The sequence below is a fragment of the Crocodylus siamensis genome, chromosome 1 (assembly GCF_052110815.1).
Source record: "Crocodylus siamensis isolate JL-2025a chromosome 1, ASM5211081v1, whole genome shotgun sequence".
In the NCBI taxonomy this organism is placed as follows: Eukaryota; Metazoa; Chordata; order Crocodylia; family Crocodylidae; genus Crocodylus; species Crocodylus siamensis.
Window position 1 is genome coordinate 377,949,936 of NC_143395.1, and position 17,911 is coordinate 377,967,846.

Consider the following 17,911-nt stretch of genomic DNA (forward strand, 5'->3'; position numbering starts at 1 on the left):
TTTTTAGCCAGAGCAGTAAGGGCTGCTGACAAGGGGTGTGAAACCCAGGACACAGCCTAGTCTGCTTGGCAGGGACAGAGCAGCCCCTGCCAGACTCTTCCCTGCTGGAGCAGAGGGGGTGAGAAGTATGCTCCTTGCCCCAGCCAAAGCCAGAGCTGCAAGGGGAAGGTAAGCAGTGGCAGGGGGCAAAAGCAGAAGCCATAGACAGTAGTGGCTGCAGATCCAACCCCAACCCCAGGTTTGGGGCTAAGTTCACAGCCACTGCTCCCACCTTGTACTCTAAGACAAGAGGCTTCCCCCACATTTTGAAAGGGGAAAAAAACCTCATCTTAAATAAATGGTTCTGTGTAAACAAATTCAGTGTTATGAGAGGATATCAAGCTCTCTGTAACTAGTGTCTGGTTTACCTTCCAGTTTGTCCACATTCCTGGCTTGTGTCCTAGTTTGTCCATACTCCATTGTTCCACATCCCACCTGGTAAACAGATACAACAACTGGCTGGTATACAGATACAACTCTACTGCCCCCAACATCTACTGCCTGTACCTGACCACTGTGTCCCTGGCTGAGGGCTCTGGGGCACCTCTCCCCTGCTTTAACGAGGTCAATTTCCTTCCATTGGTCACAACTGATCAGAGTTCCATATATCCCAGGCTTATCTGGGGTGGGGAGGTGGCCAGATGCTTTAACCCCTGTTTCTGTATGCCTGGGGACTCAGGGCTCTGGGGACTGCTCAAGGACTCCACTGCCATTAATGGGAGGCAACTGACCAGCTCTTTAAGAGCAAAGGAGAGATGCCCTCTAAGTCTGCATCCCACAAGCACAAAAAACAGGAGTCTAGACAGCCCCCTCCCACCCCACACCTGCCCAGGCATTCCCAGTCAGGATACCAACACACAGATTTCAGTAGTGTAGGAATGAGTCTTTATTGATCTAAATGTTAGTCAGAAGGGGGAGGAGAAAATTGCAATTGGGCTGCATCCCTGGCAGCAGTCTGATAGTACTGCAATGCCTAAAGGATGATAGTTCCATTTGGAACCGATCTCAACGTGTATGCAGACAACTCTGACCTGAGATAATTGTGAACTGGTTCCCAACCAGTGTTCTTCTTGGAAAGGTTCAAGTGTCTGCACCCCTATGGTTTTGATTAATGACTTTGGTATCTATACGGTATTCTGTACGGGAGGATGTCAACAGGGCTTGAACGCGAGTCTACCTACATAGTAGTATTCTTTTCAGAAATGACTTTGCACTTCTATTTTGAAGCGGCATAATTTACACTCCAATCTGCCTACTATCTCTTGCTGATAACCTCAAAATGCCATTCTCTACCTCTTGCAGTTTTGCTGTAGATGAGGAATACCTTGCATATGTAAAACAACTCTATGTCCTCTATTTGACACCATCTCAATTTTGAGATAAACACAAGAAACCTCCTTTTAAGAAACTTAGTGGCATTAACCTGAAGATGATATATTATCTAGTAAATTTTGTTCCTTTACAGAACTGCAACATAAGCAGGATTTTCATGATTCTCAATTTTTAACGTACAGGTGAGGGACTACATAAGGAGACCTGAATTAAAAATGCAACGGAGACTGACAAAAATACTTCCTCTCTCATCATAACTTTAAATAACTTATGCCACACAGTTGTAAGATTTATAAAATATTAATGTGTACGAACCTTGAAACAAATCAAAGATTATCCAGCTAACTTGGAAAAAAGACCTAGACTGTACTACATCCTTGACAGCACAGACAAAGGACCTAAAAGAATTATTTATAACCTGCTTCATCTCTGTATTGGACTTTTTGCATTGTCAAAAGACACAGGGACTCCCTATACTTTTCTAAATCTGTTACAATTCACCCAAGACCCTCTTTCACACGCTGTTTTAATGGCTACCCAATCATTTTCTGGACAAACTGAGTTCAAAGAAGTAACAATACTGCTCATCTAAATATATTACTTCCTTCTGCCTGATGATTTTAAATTCCCAGCTTCTCTTTTCAAAGAAAGAAATACATTAATCAACTTTGTATCCTTTACACTGAATAAACTGAGAAGACTTTTCAAATATTCATATATGGCAATAGTGGCAATTAATGAGAAAAAAATGACTAAGAGGATTTTTTAAATATCTAACAAAGTTGAGGGGGGGAATTTTTTTCTTTTAAAAATAAACTTATTTAAAATAAAATCTGAATATGATATACCATGTTACATACAGAACACCCCATCCATCGTATGCACCTAGATTTTGAAGGGGAGCCTGAAAAAAACAAAACCTTCAACTGAGATGAGTAATAGCAGGTAAGGGGCTGAGCTTGATGTCTGCTCCATGCACCAGATAGGGCCCGCAGACTGACCTGACATGCCAGGTTTGGGACAGCGTGTGGTGTATGATTGGGGACCCGCAGCCCCAGCCACTTAAAAGTTGGACAGCGGTCTTGAAACATCTGAAGTGAGAAAAACATTTGCTGAGCACATGAGCCTCTATCAAAAGCTGTTACAGACTTCATGCTTTTCCATCAAAAAAGGAATAAGGGAAAAACATTCCAAGTTTTGTGGTCATTTTTTATAGACATGGAACACCAAGGACTGCACTAAGGGACACAATAGACTGGTAATGACTTCCCAGGCACTGAGACCACAGCTCAAACCCAAAAAAAAAAAAAACAACCTTTATGCATCTCCCTAGGATTATCCTAAGAATCCACCTGAGTTGTCCAACTCCATTTTTACACAACTACCTGACACAAATCATGAGCAAATTCTTAATTATCTAGTTAAGCAATACATATATCAGGCACCATCTTCTAGAATACTAAAAAAATTAAAGAATCTGCAAATGTTAACCTATATGACTATTTAAAGGTATGTATAGTGATAATGTACCAACCAAGGTAGGAAAAAGGAGGTACTGAATGCAGTAACGGCTCTATTTAACTATAAACCATTAAAATATGTAAATCATATCAATCATTAAGACACCATTCTTTAGAAAAGAACTGGAGTACAAAGGGAAAAGCTGATTAAATAAATTATCTGAATTAAGGCTTTCCACTTGTTGTTGACTGAAATCATTATTCAAATTCTCTTAAATTTAACCAATCCTCCTTCATATCAAAGAACCTCTCACTAGCCAGGTTATCCAGGTGTAGTAATTATTATTCATACTGTAATTATGCAATCGGTTAGGAGATGTTTTATCATGAAGCACAAGTACTATAATCTTGCAAAAAGCCCAGGTTTAAGCACAGCAAGACGCACAGAGACAGTCAAAACGCTAATACTGGCAGGATGAAAGTGATGAGCCATAGATGTGCTAACACAGGAGAAAAAGTGGAAGAAAAATAGCAAGCGAATGGGATGGGAATGGGAATGGGGATGTCAAGGAGACGTGCTTCCTTGAGTTCTAAGAGGAGACCCAGCAAAAATGGACAAAGAAAGAAGGTTTTGTGCATTGAGAATGAATTTCAGCCTAGACCTGACCAGTTTCTAAAATTCAGGAGATGATGTATTAAGAGATCCAAGGGGGATGAAGTGAGGCAGGAAAGACGGATTCTTTGCACACGAGCCGATGTACTAGAGCCAGCCAGAGCCAGAGCTGTAAGAGAAAGGTAAACCATGGTGGGGAGCAAAGCAGAGGCCATAGAGGGCAGTGATTGCAGCTCCAACTCCAACCTCACATCAGCTAGAATCTCTCTCGCCTAGCTCACTTTTAAGTATTCTGATCAAATGCTTGCAACTGTAATTACTGTGTGGGTGCAGCTATTAATAAGTATTGTAACACTGTTATCCAATGTATAGTTAGCATTTTATTATAGTGTTTCAGAACATTTGTTTAAAATAACTGTATAACTGCTATTGGCCTTTGGATTTAATAAGGGCATTTTAGCTGAATTACTGATGTACAGGAGACCCTCACCATTCACGGGGGACATGTTCCTGAGATCTCTGCAAATGGCGAAATCTGCTAACATGTCAGAAGTGTGGTGCCGGGAAACGCGGAGCTCCCGCAGATGCCACCAGCGCTGTCAGTGGATCAAGAGAGAGGGAGAAGAATGGCAAAAGCATGCAGAGAGAGAGCGTGCATTCGAATATTCGCACTGAAAATATTCAAAACTACAAATGGCAATCCACAAATGGCAAGAGACTCCTGTAAATCAATCAAATTCCAATACCAGCCCCTGGAAAGAGGGCTCAGGGAAGAGACTGGCAATCTCTACTGTAATGTCATTTGGGGCAATGACAGTCTTTTAGTTGTGGATTTGTATACTTCCTAGCACAATGAGGGCCTGTACTATATGTTACCATAATTAAATAATAATGGCCCTTGTCCAGATATCAAACACCTAAGGTATGTTACTTGTAATATTCCTTAGAAAAGACCCCTTTCCCTGGCACTTTCAGAAGTTTCCAATCCCTAGTGTTTATTATCCAATATAAATACACCTTACTAATTAATTACACATTACATGGTAAGGCAGAAGAAGGTCATTACAAGAAGTTGAGGGTGGTAGTTAGCTATGTTAGTCTGAAGTTAAGCAGAAGGCAGGCCTAAGTGGCACCTTACAGACTAACTCATTCAGAGAGACAAGAGTTGTCGTAGGTTTCACCAGATGCTATATCTGATGAAATAGGTAGTAACTTATGAAATCTCATGCCTCTGAACAGATTCGTCTACAAGGTGCCACCCTGCCCTGTTCTCTGCCTAGGAAGAATTTGGTTAGCTAGCTGTTCCAATTGTACAGTCACCAAAAGTCACCACAGATGCTGGGTCTTGTAAGAAATCCATGCTCTACAATAAAAAAAAAATATATATATATACAGTAAGGAAGTGACCAAAGTATTACTGCAATTTATTTTTACCATGTTCATATTTAAAGCACTGCAGACTTCAAGCTTGCTGGCACATGTAGCTGTTTGTGAGATCTGGCACAGCGAGCAGCCAGAAGCTGAAAATGTCAAGTGCCAGTCCTCACCTCCTCCTGCTGGCTACCAGCAGCATTCTAATCCTCGTTCCACAGAAACTGAGGTTGAATAAGCTAAGGAAAGCATTTCTGAATACATTTAAGTCTTTCCTTCATTACTACCATTCCACTTTTCTTTGTTTTGCCCTGCTTTCTTTGTTAAAAGAACTATACTATCTGTTTTTCAGCCTATTTCCACCCAAACTAGAAAGTTATATAGGAAACATAAAATAAGAATTTGATTACTATATTTCTAATGTTTCCAATTATCTTCATGAAAATTGGGATTGGAAAAGCTGTTGGCAGATAATATTGGAGAGTGGAAGTTCTTGCTTGTCATTTTCAGTGTCTAGCAGGTGAAGAGCAGTTGAGTATCAGTAAGTAATCATGAACCCTGATTCTGTAATATTGTAAGCTCAAGACAAGAACATTTTTAAAGTTGTCTTTTAAAATGAAAGCAATTCCCATATGTTTAAGATCACCTTAAAATATTTCCTTTAACTTGTAAAGATTTTTAAACATTAAGAGCAAAAGTAAGTCTGGATACACTACTACTAAACCACAAATCAAAGGAAACTTTAAAATGTTTTTAAACCTTCCACTTCTAAGGCCTGATTCAAAGTTCACTGAAGTCTGTGAAAGTTTTTCCAGGAACCTCAATGGGCTACAAATCAACCCTTAAGTCAGTTAATGGAAAGACATAGGTTCACAAAATCTTGTAAATGCTCGCTTACTCTTATTTAGTCTATAAAGGTGCATATCTATCCTCGCTTCTTACTGACTTCACACTAGCATAGCTAACCTCTCTCACACCATCTAAATGCCTCTTTATATGCTACTAGATAGACACATGAAAAATATGATCAACAATATATATTTTAAAGTTCTGAAAGCTGGATAAGAAAAGCTAGGTTTAAAAAGCTAAAAAAAAAATTGATATTGCTATGAACTGTATATACAGCAAGAAAGATGGGAGCTTCTTAGACATTACTAATTATCTAGTGAAAGGGCTTCTTCCTGCTCAGTAAGTATCCCAGCTTTGATGCCTCCGTCAGCCTCTCAGTGAAACTCACATTCTACAGCTTTATATCATGCCAGAGCGGTAAAAATTGGCACAGCTGCTGTCACAAGGACAGATCAGCGTCTTTCACAGTAAGACAGCCCAAGAGCAACAAACAGGCAAAACAAATCGCTCTGTTACCTATTTAACACTGAGGTTTTTATACCAGCTCTTTGCCATTGCTACCACCATCTCCATAGCCAAATCTTTTACCTCAGACACTCGGAGCAAAGCAAGAAGGCTGCTAGGTTAATAGTTTGAGGGGTGCTGTCAGTTTCCACACTTCAACCATGATGCAGCTCACAAGAATTCATAAGATGCAATTCTTCATTCTACATAAGAACATAAGAATTACCATTTACTGGGTCAGATTATAGCTCTATCTTGCCTGGTACTCAGGGTCATGCACGGGCAGAGGGAGGATGCTGAAAGGGAGAGTGACCTGGGTGTGACCAAGGGTTTTTTTCCCCCACTGTTCTTCTCTCACTTGCAGCCTTCAGTATTTAAGGTCTAGCAGTTCTGATTCAGAGGCCGTCTTCCTAACACCTGTGCTCAATTGCTTGCAAATACCCTTTTCCTCCTCTTAGTTTTTTTTAAATTTTGTGTCTCCAACCAAATTAGCCAAATCAGTTCCAAATTCCATCAACTGAGCAGAGCTCCACATGGTGTTACCACCAGCAAGTATCTTACCTCCCAGACTCTTTATCCTGGGCCTTCAAATACTCCCAGATCCATGGCAGGCATCCTACATGCAAGCCCCAACCCTGGAGATCATGGGGTTCACATGCCCCGATTCTCTTATGCCCTCAGCCAAAAGACCAAAAGGAGTAATCTAGGGAGAAACGCCCCCATCTCCATAAAATAAAGTGTGTGGGTGAGATCCTCCCATTGGGAGGCTATAGTAGACTCTCATAGGGGGACCTGCCTGAAGTGCAAAAGACAGGTCTCCACCCTCAACTACACAAGGCCATTACAGGTCAGGGAGAAGGGGATCTCCCTTTTGAGTTACAGAAAAACCTCCTGGACCAATATCACCTTCCACCATGGCAGTGATCAGGGCATCTCCCATGCCAGATAAAGCCTTTTTCTCCAAGAAGGTGTCCATCCCTTTTTGAATCTGGCTAAGCTGTCAGCATGTGAAAGTAGAGAGCTCGCTATCAGGTCACGCGATGCGAAAAGGAACTTCCTGCTGTTAGTCTTAACTTAACGAGCCACTCGTTCGGTGTTGCGACCCCCTAGTTCTCTTCTTGGGAGAAAGTCGATAGCAAATCCTCACTGACTTTCTCTCTGCTGTTCAGCGTTTTGTAAGCCCTCCTCATGCCCCCCCCCCAGCCTCTCTTTTGTCAAAAGAAGGAGCCTGGTCCCTCCACTCTTTCCCCACATGGAAACCCCTCCAGATGCCGGTGCTCCTCATCCCACTACCCCTGCCTGGACCCTTCCAATTCCTCCCTCCAACTCCTCCACGGATCCCTTCAAGAAAGGGAGACCCAAGTGAAAAGCGGGAAGGAAAGGCACTCCCCAAACCCTCCCCTAGTCTCGGCAGCGTTTCTGACAAGCCTTCTCTTTCCTGTAGGGCCCCACAAAGGAGGCGAGTTGGCCGGGTGCAGGGAGCTGGGTCTTTCCCCCCGATTCCCGAAGCCAAGTCGGCTCGAGAGATCAAGGCAGGAGACAGGCTGCCTAGCTCCCGTGCCACGGGGTCCCGCGCCTGCCGGAGCGTCCCGTCTCATGGGACCATCCCGACAACAAACTTCGAGGCCCGGCCCGGCCGCGGCGACTCACCTCGGGCGCAGCGCAGCAGCGTGAGCGGCGGCGGCAGCAGCAGCAGCATGACAAGGGCGGCGGGCGGGGAGCAGCCGCGGCAGCCGGGCTCGCGAGGCATCCTGGCGCCGGCAGCGCATGTACTGCAGCCGGAGCCGGACGCGCGGCCTCGGCGAGAGGGCGGGAGCGCCGCCGCCGCCAGCCTTAATCCACCGGCCCGGCCGTCCCTCCCTCCCCGCGAGAGCCTGGCACAGCTGGCGCCGGGGGGGAGCGGCGGCGACGGCTGGGAGCGGCGGCGCCACCTAGCGGGCTACCGCGGGAAGGGCGGCCCCCTGCAGCGGACCCAGCTCTTCCCGGCCCCTCACGCACGCACGCACGCACCCCCGCCTGCCTCTCCCGCCCCCTCCCCGACTCGGCACCCACGCACGGCCCTCGTGTGCACCGACCCACCTCACCCCCCACGCGCCCAGCACTCTCCCGCTCCTCTCCAGCTGGTTAGCCTCTCATCTCCCACGTCCTGACACCCCATCTTAGCCCACCAGTGGAAAGGGGGTCTGCACGCACCCAGCGCCAACGAATGCCCCCCGCCGGACACCCCCGCTGACACCTAGCGCCTCGCCCGCGCAAAGCCCGCCCCTGTGCCGCTCCCCGTGGGCAACGCAGCGCCTCGTGGCTCGTCACGCTCTTGAAAAAAATGCGACAGGATGTTAAACAAATCCAGTGACGTCACAGTAGTTACTTACTAGCTGGCGGCGGCCAAACAACGTTATAATTGAACGTTCCGCGACTTTAAACAAGTACGTTCTCTAACACATCAGTGACGTCACAACAAAACAACGTTAACCGGGACCACGTTAAGTGAGGAGAACCTGTACTGCATGCATACATCCTGCACAGGCACCCAGCAACCTTTTCTCATAACCCTCCTAAGAGACTCCAATCCCACCCCTCATCACACCAGGCACAGAAAAACCTCTCTACATACCTACCCAGAGGCACCGAGTACATGGGGGCCAAGGGCCATCACCTAAAACGTGTGAAACTTTCCACATGTCCATCATCTAAACCCCACCCACCAAAAATAAATAAAAGTGGGTACCTGTATACCTATCCCTGCCTATACCTTCAACACCTCCACACCACTCAGACATACCAGCCCCTCTGAAGACATGACACCTACAAACACAAATGCCCTCTCAGATGCTTGGCACCACAAAGACATCAGTTTAAACACAACAGTACCAGAGATACCCCACATCTCTGCACACATCTCTTACAAACACCCACATAAAACCCCACAGACAGCAGGTAAAGCCTGCAAGTGACTGCTCCACAAACAAGGAGAACTCCTACTAAAAATCCCCCCATACCCAGAACCAGAGAGACACCAGTCCCAAACAGTCAGCAATGACATAATCTTTTACACATTTTTTTTTATTAAAATATTTCGTGTTCCAGATCAAACCAGTTCTAAGTCGCATGGACTGAGCAGAACTCAAGTCGTTCCAAAAACCATATCGATTGGGCAGGCAGAGCTCAATTGTTCTAAACACTGTGTATGGCACTACAACCCGCGAGCATCCTCCCTCTCAGCCTCTCACCCTGGGACTTCAGATACTCCCAAATCCTTCACACCTATATACACCAGATTCCTCTACACAAATATCCCTCAGACAGCAACATCCTCTGCACACAACTGTCTCCCATGGACCAAGCTACAAACCCCCACTTAAGTGACACCCCCAATTAAGCTGACCTGGAGTCACAGGCATGACGTTTTCTACAAACCAACGGTCCCATCCATGAATGACGTGCCCCCAGAGCCTGGGGGGGGGGGGGCAGGGCATGGCAACTGCCCGCAGGAGGCCGCAGTGGTGTCAGCAGCAGGGGAGGTGGGGAATGGCAAGCACCAACTGGCAATTGGCAACTACCCGCAGACTCTGCTGGCAGTGTTGACAGCAAAGCGGGGGGTGGCAAGCGGCTACAGCGCTTCTTTCAGGGGGAGCACCACCAATCTTGGAGTGAACATGCACCCACATGCACCCCTTATGCATCACCAATGGTCCCATCCTTCTTGGGGTAGTGCCAACAGGTAGGGCACCTTCTTTGGGCCCCAGGGCAATGATAAGGGGCACCTCTTTCTTTCAGAAGCAGCAGTAGGGACCTCTGAAACATCAAAAGCAGCAGCAAAGCTCCCCCCCGCCCATGCATATCTCAGACAATAAAGTGCATCTGATCAGGAGGGCAGGCCAGGCTTGCTGCACTTTTCTTTTGAACACATGAAAGAACAATACTGCCTTCAGGTGTGAAGGACTAACTATTACTGAACATACATTGGCTGACCCCTTGTAATAGCTTCCCTGCTCAGTCTTTTAAATTAAGTTAAACTATAATAATTTATCCCTGAATGAAATAGGTGTTAAATTATTGCAATTTAGCTTGTGTTTACCATGGGGTAGGGTGGATAGGCAAGCACTTACAGTGGATTCAGTTGTAAAGCTCTTCCTTCCCTTACAGAGCCATATACTAGTAACTGTTTCATAGGTTCATGCCCACAGTCTTCGCTGGGGTGATTTACACAAGGTACTCCGGACTCACAGCAGTTGGTTTTATGACAACTGGTCCTTCCCAAAGCTTGATTTCCAAGCTGTCTACAAACTCAGGCTGGCATCACTCCATTATTTGCACCTGGCTTATGATTTAGTTTTCCTTTGCAACCATGAGGGTAGAAATGTGCTTATTCTAATAAAAGCTGAGATGCTGACATAATTATACAACTCCAGGCTGAACCCCTAGGCAGACACTTCGCAGCTAGGCTGAAATCTGGCTGAGCTCCTTTACATACAGGTATATTCCTGCCACAGCTGCTTCATGCACACCCCAAACACACACACAACCCCCTTACAATAAGCAGACAATTCAATAATACCTTATTAGCACAGATCCAGGTTTTCCATTTGCCATGGAAAAATGCAGGATTTTCTCCTTTAAACAGAAAAACATGGGAAACTGTGGGTTTCTCCTTGCAGGCTGGCAGGGTTCCAACCTACAAAGGGCTGCTTGGGGCAGGCGGGAGAGGGATCTAGAGGCTGCCACATGCACGTGCACGCATGAACATAGCCAGCAATATAATCAGGCAACAGACAGCAGCTCCCCCAGCTCTCTGCAGGTAAGTCTAGGGCAGATGGAGGCTCCCACAGTGAGGGACGGAGTAGGTCAGAGTTGGCAGGTGGAGCTGAGGACACTGCCCAGCTGGGGCAGGGCCTGGGGCCCAGGTGAGAATGCACAGCTACAGAGCTGGCCAGGGTGCAGGACAAAGCCATGGGCAATTTGTCCAGGGCTGGCAGGGGGACTGGCTCCCTGCCACTGTGTGCAAACTCTGGTGCAAATCCCAGGGAGGGGAACATGGGGGTGCATATGCCCCCCCGGATTTTTGCACAGGGTGGGGGAGAATACAGGCTGCCAGCTGCAGGGCTCAGGCTTTCCTGCACTGATGCCCTACCCCTGGAGGCCTCTGCAGGCCAGTGGGAGGGACCTGGTGCATGAGAGCAGAGTAGGGCAGGAAAGCTCAGTCCTACTACTGCCAGGAGCCCTGTACCAGCCATTGTGCCAGCCCCTCTTAAAGAGAAAAATAGAAGGCATAAAGGCATCGGGTTTCACATCACTAGAGGACACAGTAGCAGAAAATCAGAAAGTCCTCTACGATGGCCACCCTAGCCAGGTCCCACACATTGGGCTCTGGAGGCTCCTGGGGAGAGGGCAGCAGGGTGGGGAGCCCCGAGCCCCACAATGGGCAGCCAACATCCACCCTCCACAGGCTCTGCTCAGTGTCTCCCTAATGTGACCGCGTGCACGAGGCAACAAGATGGCGGGAGTCTCGCCCCCTGTGCACAGGAGCAGGGAGAGAAAAAAAAAGCGCGCCGTTTTAAAAATCAATGATAGGACGAGCTTACCGTTCGTCAGCTCGTCATCACGGGCATCAAAGTAATAAAAGGGAGCCCCTAGCCACGCCGGAGCAAGGTCATCATTTTCACTCTGTTGTAAAAGGGGCAGTTAGACTGATCATCTAGCTCCCGCCTCCCGTCCGCGCCTAGCAAGCCCGGACGCCGTTTATACTTACCGGGACTTGTCTGCTCGTTCAATTCACCTCATTTGCTTCTATCTTCTGTCACCCACGGCTGCAGCCGTAAGTAATTAAAAAATTCTCTGATTTTCTCTCATCATCCCACCTGCTCCTTATTAATCATTAATTACAACCATGTGTAAGCCAGACTTGCACAACCCCATCGCCCGCTAAAAGTCCCGAAGCTTTATCCGGTCCTCACGCACAGCAATAACAGCGTGACATAGCGTCACGAACAGGATCGGGGCTTTTAGACCCACTGGTCACCGCGTGTCCGTGGGGCAAGGGATGCCGGCCCAAGGAAGATGACGCTGAATTGTGGGCGCATATAAGTTACCATGCTGCTAGCTCGGCTCCCAAAACCTGCCAAGGCTATTTGTCCCTGAAGAAGGGTCAGAAGGAATGGACTTTTGAAGGATGACACTCTCAGCCCTAGGATGCCTTTTAACGGACTCTAAAACCTTGTTCCATCCGCAAGATGAGGGGTAAACAGTGTCCCTAAAGAAAGTTAAGGGGTACAGGATAGGAGATCCCATCCCGGCATAAACCTGGGCACGGGGGCTGCGACACTTAAAGAGCCTAGGAGTCAATATGCCCACGGATAACCATCGCTGCCCGCCATTAAAAGAAGGCTCTCTGGGGCATGAAATGGCTGCAGATTTGATTAGTGATTTGGAGGCACATGGGAAAACCACACATAACTGGTTGGGGCCCACATGGGATAAAGCAAAGTGCCTAAATGTTGTGTATCAGCATTTTGTTAACGCGGTGCGGTCGTATGTTAACTTTATGCTGCAGCGCAACTTGCAGCCAATGAAAGCCAAGAAGAAATGAAGCAGGCAGTGGAGACACCGTTGCCAGCACAGCTTGTAGCTCCACCCACAGCACCACTCCCTCCATACAACGGCCCGAAAGGCAGGCCAGCAGAGGAAGCTCCACCCACCCTCTATCCAAAGCTGTCAGCTCTCCCTGACGAGTCAAAGTCCACGTCTCCAGTGACACCTGCTCTGCTTACAGCTTATCCGATCAGCACAACAAAGATCACCATGGGGCCGGCAGGACAGCCAGTGACAAGCACCTCCTGGAGGAGTAGATCACGAATAGAGGTACGTGACCTGATTACATCTATGTACCACCATCCAAGGGAGCTGCCACTAGTTTGGCTGGGCCGCATGGTCATAGAATTTGGTTATGATTGAGTGGACCAAGAAGAAAGAAAGTCTGGGAGAAAAGAAAGTTTCCGACGTTATGAAGAACTAGCGTTTAAAGAGTGAGTTTCTTCAGGAGACAAACAGAGAAAACAAAGAGAACAAAAGAAGTCTAAAGTACAGAAGAAGACCACAAAGAAAAAGAAAAATGTTAAGAAAAAGCAGAAGAGGTCCAGAGGTGATTCTGAGGTGTCTGACGAAGACACTGTTCCATACCATAAGAAGAAAAAAGGGTCCTCATACTCGCATATTAATGCACCGTAATTGGCTAAGCCGGCGCAACCCAAATTTACCGTAAGTCTTAACCTGTTATGTAGATCTTGTTAATTGATTATTAATGTGTTATCTTGTTACATGTTCAGAGAAATGACTTGTGAGAAAATTGCTTTCTGACTACATTAGCTATCGTGTCCCGCAATTGTATAAATGATACACAAGAGAATGGCACTTTTGTTGCATGTACTGACCAAGTGCCCAGTGTTCAGCAGTTAGGCCTTTCGTTTACCCCATTTACTTTTAATGATTCCTTCGAATTCGCATCCTGGGCCAATTTTCCTAGTTGCCCATCAGGACGTTCCAGCACGGTCGATGGCATTTTCCTAAATCCTTTTAATTTAACAAACTCAATAGCCCCCATAGTATGGCTAAAGAATGGTACTGCCTTAGACCGATTACTGTTACGTAACACCTCCATGCAGCAAGCAATTTTCATGTGGTGGCCAACCTTTAATAATAACAATTGCCACCACTCCGCATGGGTTTCCCAACTTATAAGCACCCCTTATTTTGGAAAAGTCATTTCCCTTCCAGCAGGTCTTCAAACCTTAGTCTCGGCCTGTAAGGCAGTAGCAGCGCAGTGCAACTACCTGACTAGTACCAATGCAGTCATGTATGTTCCATCAAACTTTAGCCCAGCGGCTTTCGGGCAAGTATGTGCGCACGCTCCGAAACTAATTCTCTGTAATTGTTCCAATTCCCCAGCAACCACTCCTTGTGATAGCTGTTCCCCAAAAGATGCCTTACCACCTGGATGGGTATGGCTTAATCTTAACACCTCTCGTGTCTTTTTAGACATCCAGCCAGATCCCGACTATAAGTGGACGTTAGTTACCACCACCCTCAACATGAAACAGTTTATACTTTATCGTGAGCCGCCTTTTTCCCAATGCCCACAGTCTGGCCATGAAAAACGCAGTGCGTGGGATCAAATGTCCCACCTCGAGTGGCTAGGCATTATATTCCCTTCAGTCGGTACACCCCTTGCGTTAACTAAACTTGCATATCTTAACCAAGCCTTTGAGGCCTTTGGCAATTCCACAAAAACAGGTTTCGAGAAGACAGAACAAGTGATCAATGAACTTCAACAAGCCATGTACTTTAACCGCCTTGGGTGAGACTATCTGTTAGCCACAGAAGGTGGCCTTTGCACCGCCCTAGATGACATCTACAACGGCTCTTCTCTGTCCGACGGTAACAGTCAAACTACAACGCTTTTTGCGTTTCACCCCTGCTAGCTTCAACCTCACCGACGTCCTCCATGGAATTGATGTTGCCCTCAACCTTACACGCCAGGCCCACGATGTTGGCTCTGACTCTGACTGGCTGTTTAGCTGGCTCGATGTATTTGGACTTGGTCACTTTAAGCGCCTAGCGGTTACGGCTTTAACTATTTGTTCTGTTGGCATTATAATATGTTGTTTATTCTGTTTTTTATTGCAGTGGCTAAAATCATGATTAGTACATTTATCTGCATTTGTATATACCCGTTTACCCAGTGATGAAGCAACTATGAGTTTGGCTGTACAAGAGCCGTACCCTGAGGATGAGTACGGTACCATAATTTAGAATATCTTGCTGCCTCGCACAAGGGGGCATGTCTCCCTAATGTGACCGCGTGCACAAGGCAACAAGATGGCGGGAGTCCCGCCCCCCATGCCGCGGGAGCAGGGAGAAAAAAAAAAAGCGCACGCTTTTAAAAAAAAAAAAAATCAATGATAGGACGAGCTGACTATTCGTCAGCTCGTCAAAGTGATAAAAGGGAGCCCCTGGCCGCGCCGGAGCAAGGTCGTTGTTTTCGCTCCGTTGTAAAAGGGGAAGCTAGACTGATCATCTAGCTCCCACCTCCCGTCCGCGCCTAGCAACCCCGGACACTGTTTATACTTACCAGGACTTGTCTGCTTGTTGTATTTACCTCATTTGCTTCTATCTTCTGTCACCCGCGGCTGCAGCTGTAAGTAATTAAAAAATTCTCTAATTTTCTCTCATCTTCCCACCTGCTCCTTATTAATTGTTAATTACAACCACGTGTAAGCCAGACTTGCACAACCCCATCACCCGCTAAAAGTCCCGAAGCTTTATCCGGTCCTCGCACACAGCAATAGCAGCGTGACACTCGGCTCTTCTGCCCACTGGAGAGTAGCTTGAGCACTGCTTGGGGGGTCAGGTGGCTTCAGGCCCTGGTCCCCTAGCCCTGGCAGCTGGGGGCCCCCTCCAGCAGAGGTGGGGGGGCAGGGGTCTGTGGATTAGGAGTGAAGAGCACCACTAGGGATGGGGGTTGGGGAACCATGAATTGGGAGTGAGAGGCACCAACAGGGCCAGGGGGCTGCAGGTCAGGAGTGAGTGGTACCAGCACAACTGGGCAGGGTATGGTTTGGGAGTGAGGGGCAGTAGCTTGGGCAGCGGCAGGGCATCGGCATATCAGGGCTGCTCAGCACCACAAAGAAGCAGTGCAGGGGACAGCCACAGCTGGACCTGCATCCTGGTGAGTGAAGTGGAGGGGGAACTATTATTTTCTATGACAAAAAAAACAAAGTTAAATACCAGAATATATGGGTATTTAAAATTTATTTTATTGTAATGATTGAAGCACTGGTAGGCTTCCAAACTGCTTTAAAATTGTAAATATATTAATAAAACAGTGTTAAATTGATTATCTCTTTTTCTCTCTCTCAACATCCCACTCTGCTGCAGCATGTGCCCCCCACCCCTGGGTCCTGTTGGTGCCCCTCCCCCACAGCCTCCTGGCCCTGCTAGTGCCCCTCACCCACAGCTCCCAGCCCTCACAGCCCTGTCAGAGGGGACCCCCAGCTGCCAGGACTACAGGGCCAAGGACCCAGGTCCACAGCTCCCTGCCCCTGGCAGGAGGCAGCACATGCTGCAGTAAAGTGGAAACTCACTCCCACCCCCTACTGCAGGCTCAGGCTGGGGTGAGGCTGGCTCCCTACCACTGCACGCACTCACAGGAGGATAGGGGAAACCCACGCCCCACAGATCTGTGCTCAGGGTGAGGCAGGGCTGCCCGTTGCAGGGTTGGGCTCCTGCCATGCTGCCCTCTCCCAGGGCCTCTGCAGCCTAATGGGTGCAACCTGGCGCTACATGGAACAGCAGGGCCATGCAAGGAAGCTGCTTGCCACTGCAAGCTCTGCACTGCCCTGGCGACGCATCCTTTTGCCACACAGCAGCAAGGGGTATAACTCCGCACCACCACCCCTGCTGCTGCTACATACGCAGGGGGCGCATCGCCAGAGCAGTGTGCAGCTCATAGCAGCAAGCAGCTTCCCTGCACAGCCCTGCTATTACCTGCAGCACTGGGTTGCACCCGCTGGGCTGCAGAGGCCCCAGTGGAGGGGAGCAGGGCAGGAACCCAAGCCTGCCATGGGCAGCCCACACCAGCTCCTGCCCCACACACAGATCTGGGGGCATGGGTCCCCCCTGCCCTCCAGGAGTGTACACAGCAGTGGGAAACTGGCTCCACCCCTCCTACCCCCTGGATGAGCCACCCATGGCCCTGTCCTGCTCCCCACTGGAGCCCTGTGACTGCACATTGCAGCCCTGGGCCCCAAGCCCCAGGCACTGCCCAGCTGAGCAGCCGCAGCCGCAGCCCCGCCCAACTCCCTCCCTCCCTGTGGGGGCCTTAATACCACCCCCCCTCCCCCCACCCCTGCACACACACCCCCACATACACCAGACTTACCTGCAGGAACTGCTGTCCAGGCTGACTGGAGGCCATGTGCATACACACGCATGTGGCACTGACTGTCTGACCACTTTCCTCCTGTTCCTTCCCAGCCCCTTGTGAGCTGGAACTCAGCCAGCCCACAGACAGCTCTTTGCAAAACTGCAAAATCTGTGGGTTTTTCTGTTAAAATGAGAAATCTGTATTTTCCTCTTGTAAAGGTGGAAAATCCACGTTTTCTTGTGGGAAATGGAAAACCCAGCTCTGTGTTAATCATGGAAAAACATGGCTTTTGGGTTTTTTTAAAAACAGAAAAATTGGGATTTTTTAGCAGAGAATTTTGCCAGGATCTCTGCTTATTAGCATGACACTATAAATATTGAAGCGCAAAAAAACCCAACAACAACAATCCCCCTACCCTCTAAAAACACAGACTCCTCAAGTATCTATCTGCGATAGACATAGTTACCCTATGACAAAATTATACACAATAGACCTGTTTCTCATCTCTTAGCAGTTTGGGGGATTTGACTTCCCATGTTAATTTTCCTTTGTCAGCGAGGTACTACAGATACCATCTCTACTGTTTTCTGGAAGTAGGCACAAATTTCCTCATGTTTGAAGAGGCAGCTTTTATGATACCTGATTATTTGAGCCACCCACATACACAGAGAACAAACATACACACAACTACTCTCCCTATAAAGAACCAACAAGTTTTACAGACATAAACAGTTCACCAACTATCACCTGCACTCTGCCCCGCTGCAGACATACTCTTTACACCAGGAGTGAGCAATTATTTGAGCCCATGCAACAGCTCACCAA

The 17,911-nt window shown here is 47.7% G+C and overlaps 1 protein-coding gene across 5 annotated transcripts in view; it reads right to left on the bottom strand.

Moving 5' to 3' along the window:
- B3GLCT (beta 3-glucosyltransferase) overlaps positions 1-8,166 on the bottom strand; it is a 120,408-nt gene extending 112,242 nt beyond the window's left edge. The window contains exons 1-4 of one of the 5 annotated variants that reach the window (XM_090028067.1): positions 7,819-8,166; positions 6,253-6,371; positions 2,373-2,462; positions 408-474 (exon numbers count right to left, since the gene is read on the bottom strand). In XM_090028067.1, coding sequence (XP_089884193.1) covers positions 408-474; positions 2,373-2,462 — 157 coding nt within the window. In that variant the 5' untranslated portion in view covers positions 6,253-6,371; positions 7,819-8,166. The remainder of the gene's footprint in view (positions 1-407; positions 475-2,372; positions 2,463-6,252; positions 6,372-7,818) is intronic. The other 4 variants (XM_090028031.1, XM_090028050.1, XM_090028058.1 and 1 more) reach the window with 4 other exon arrangements.
- Positions 8,167-17,911: the final 9,745 nt, after the last annotated feature.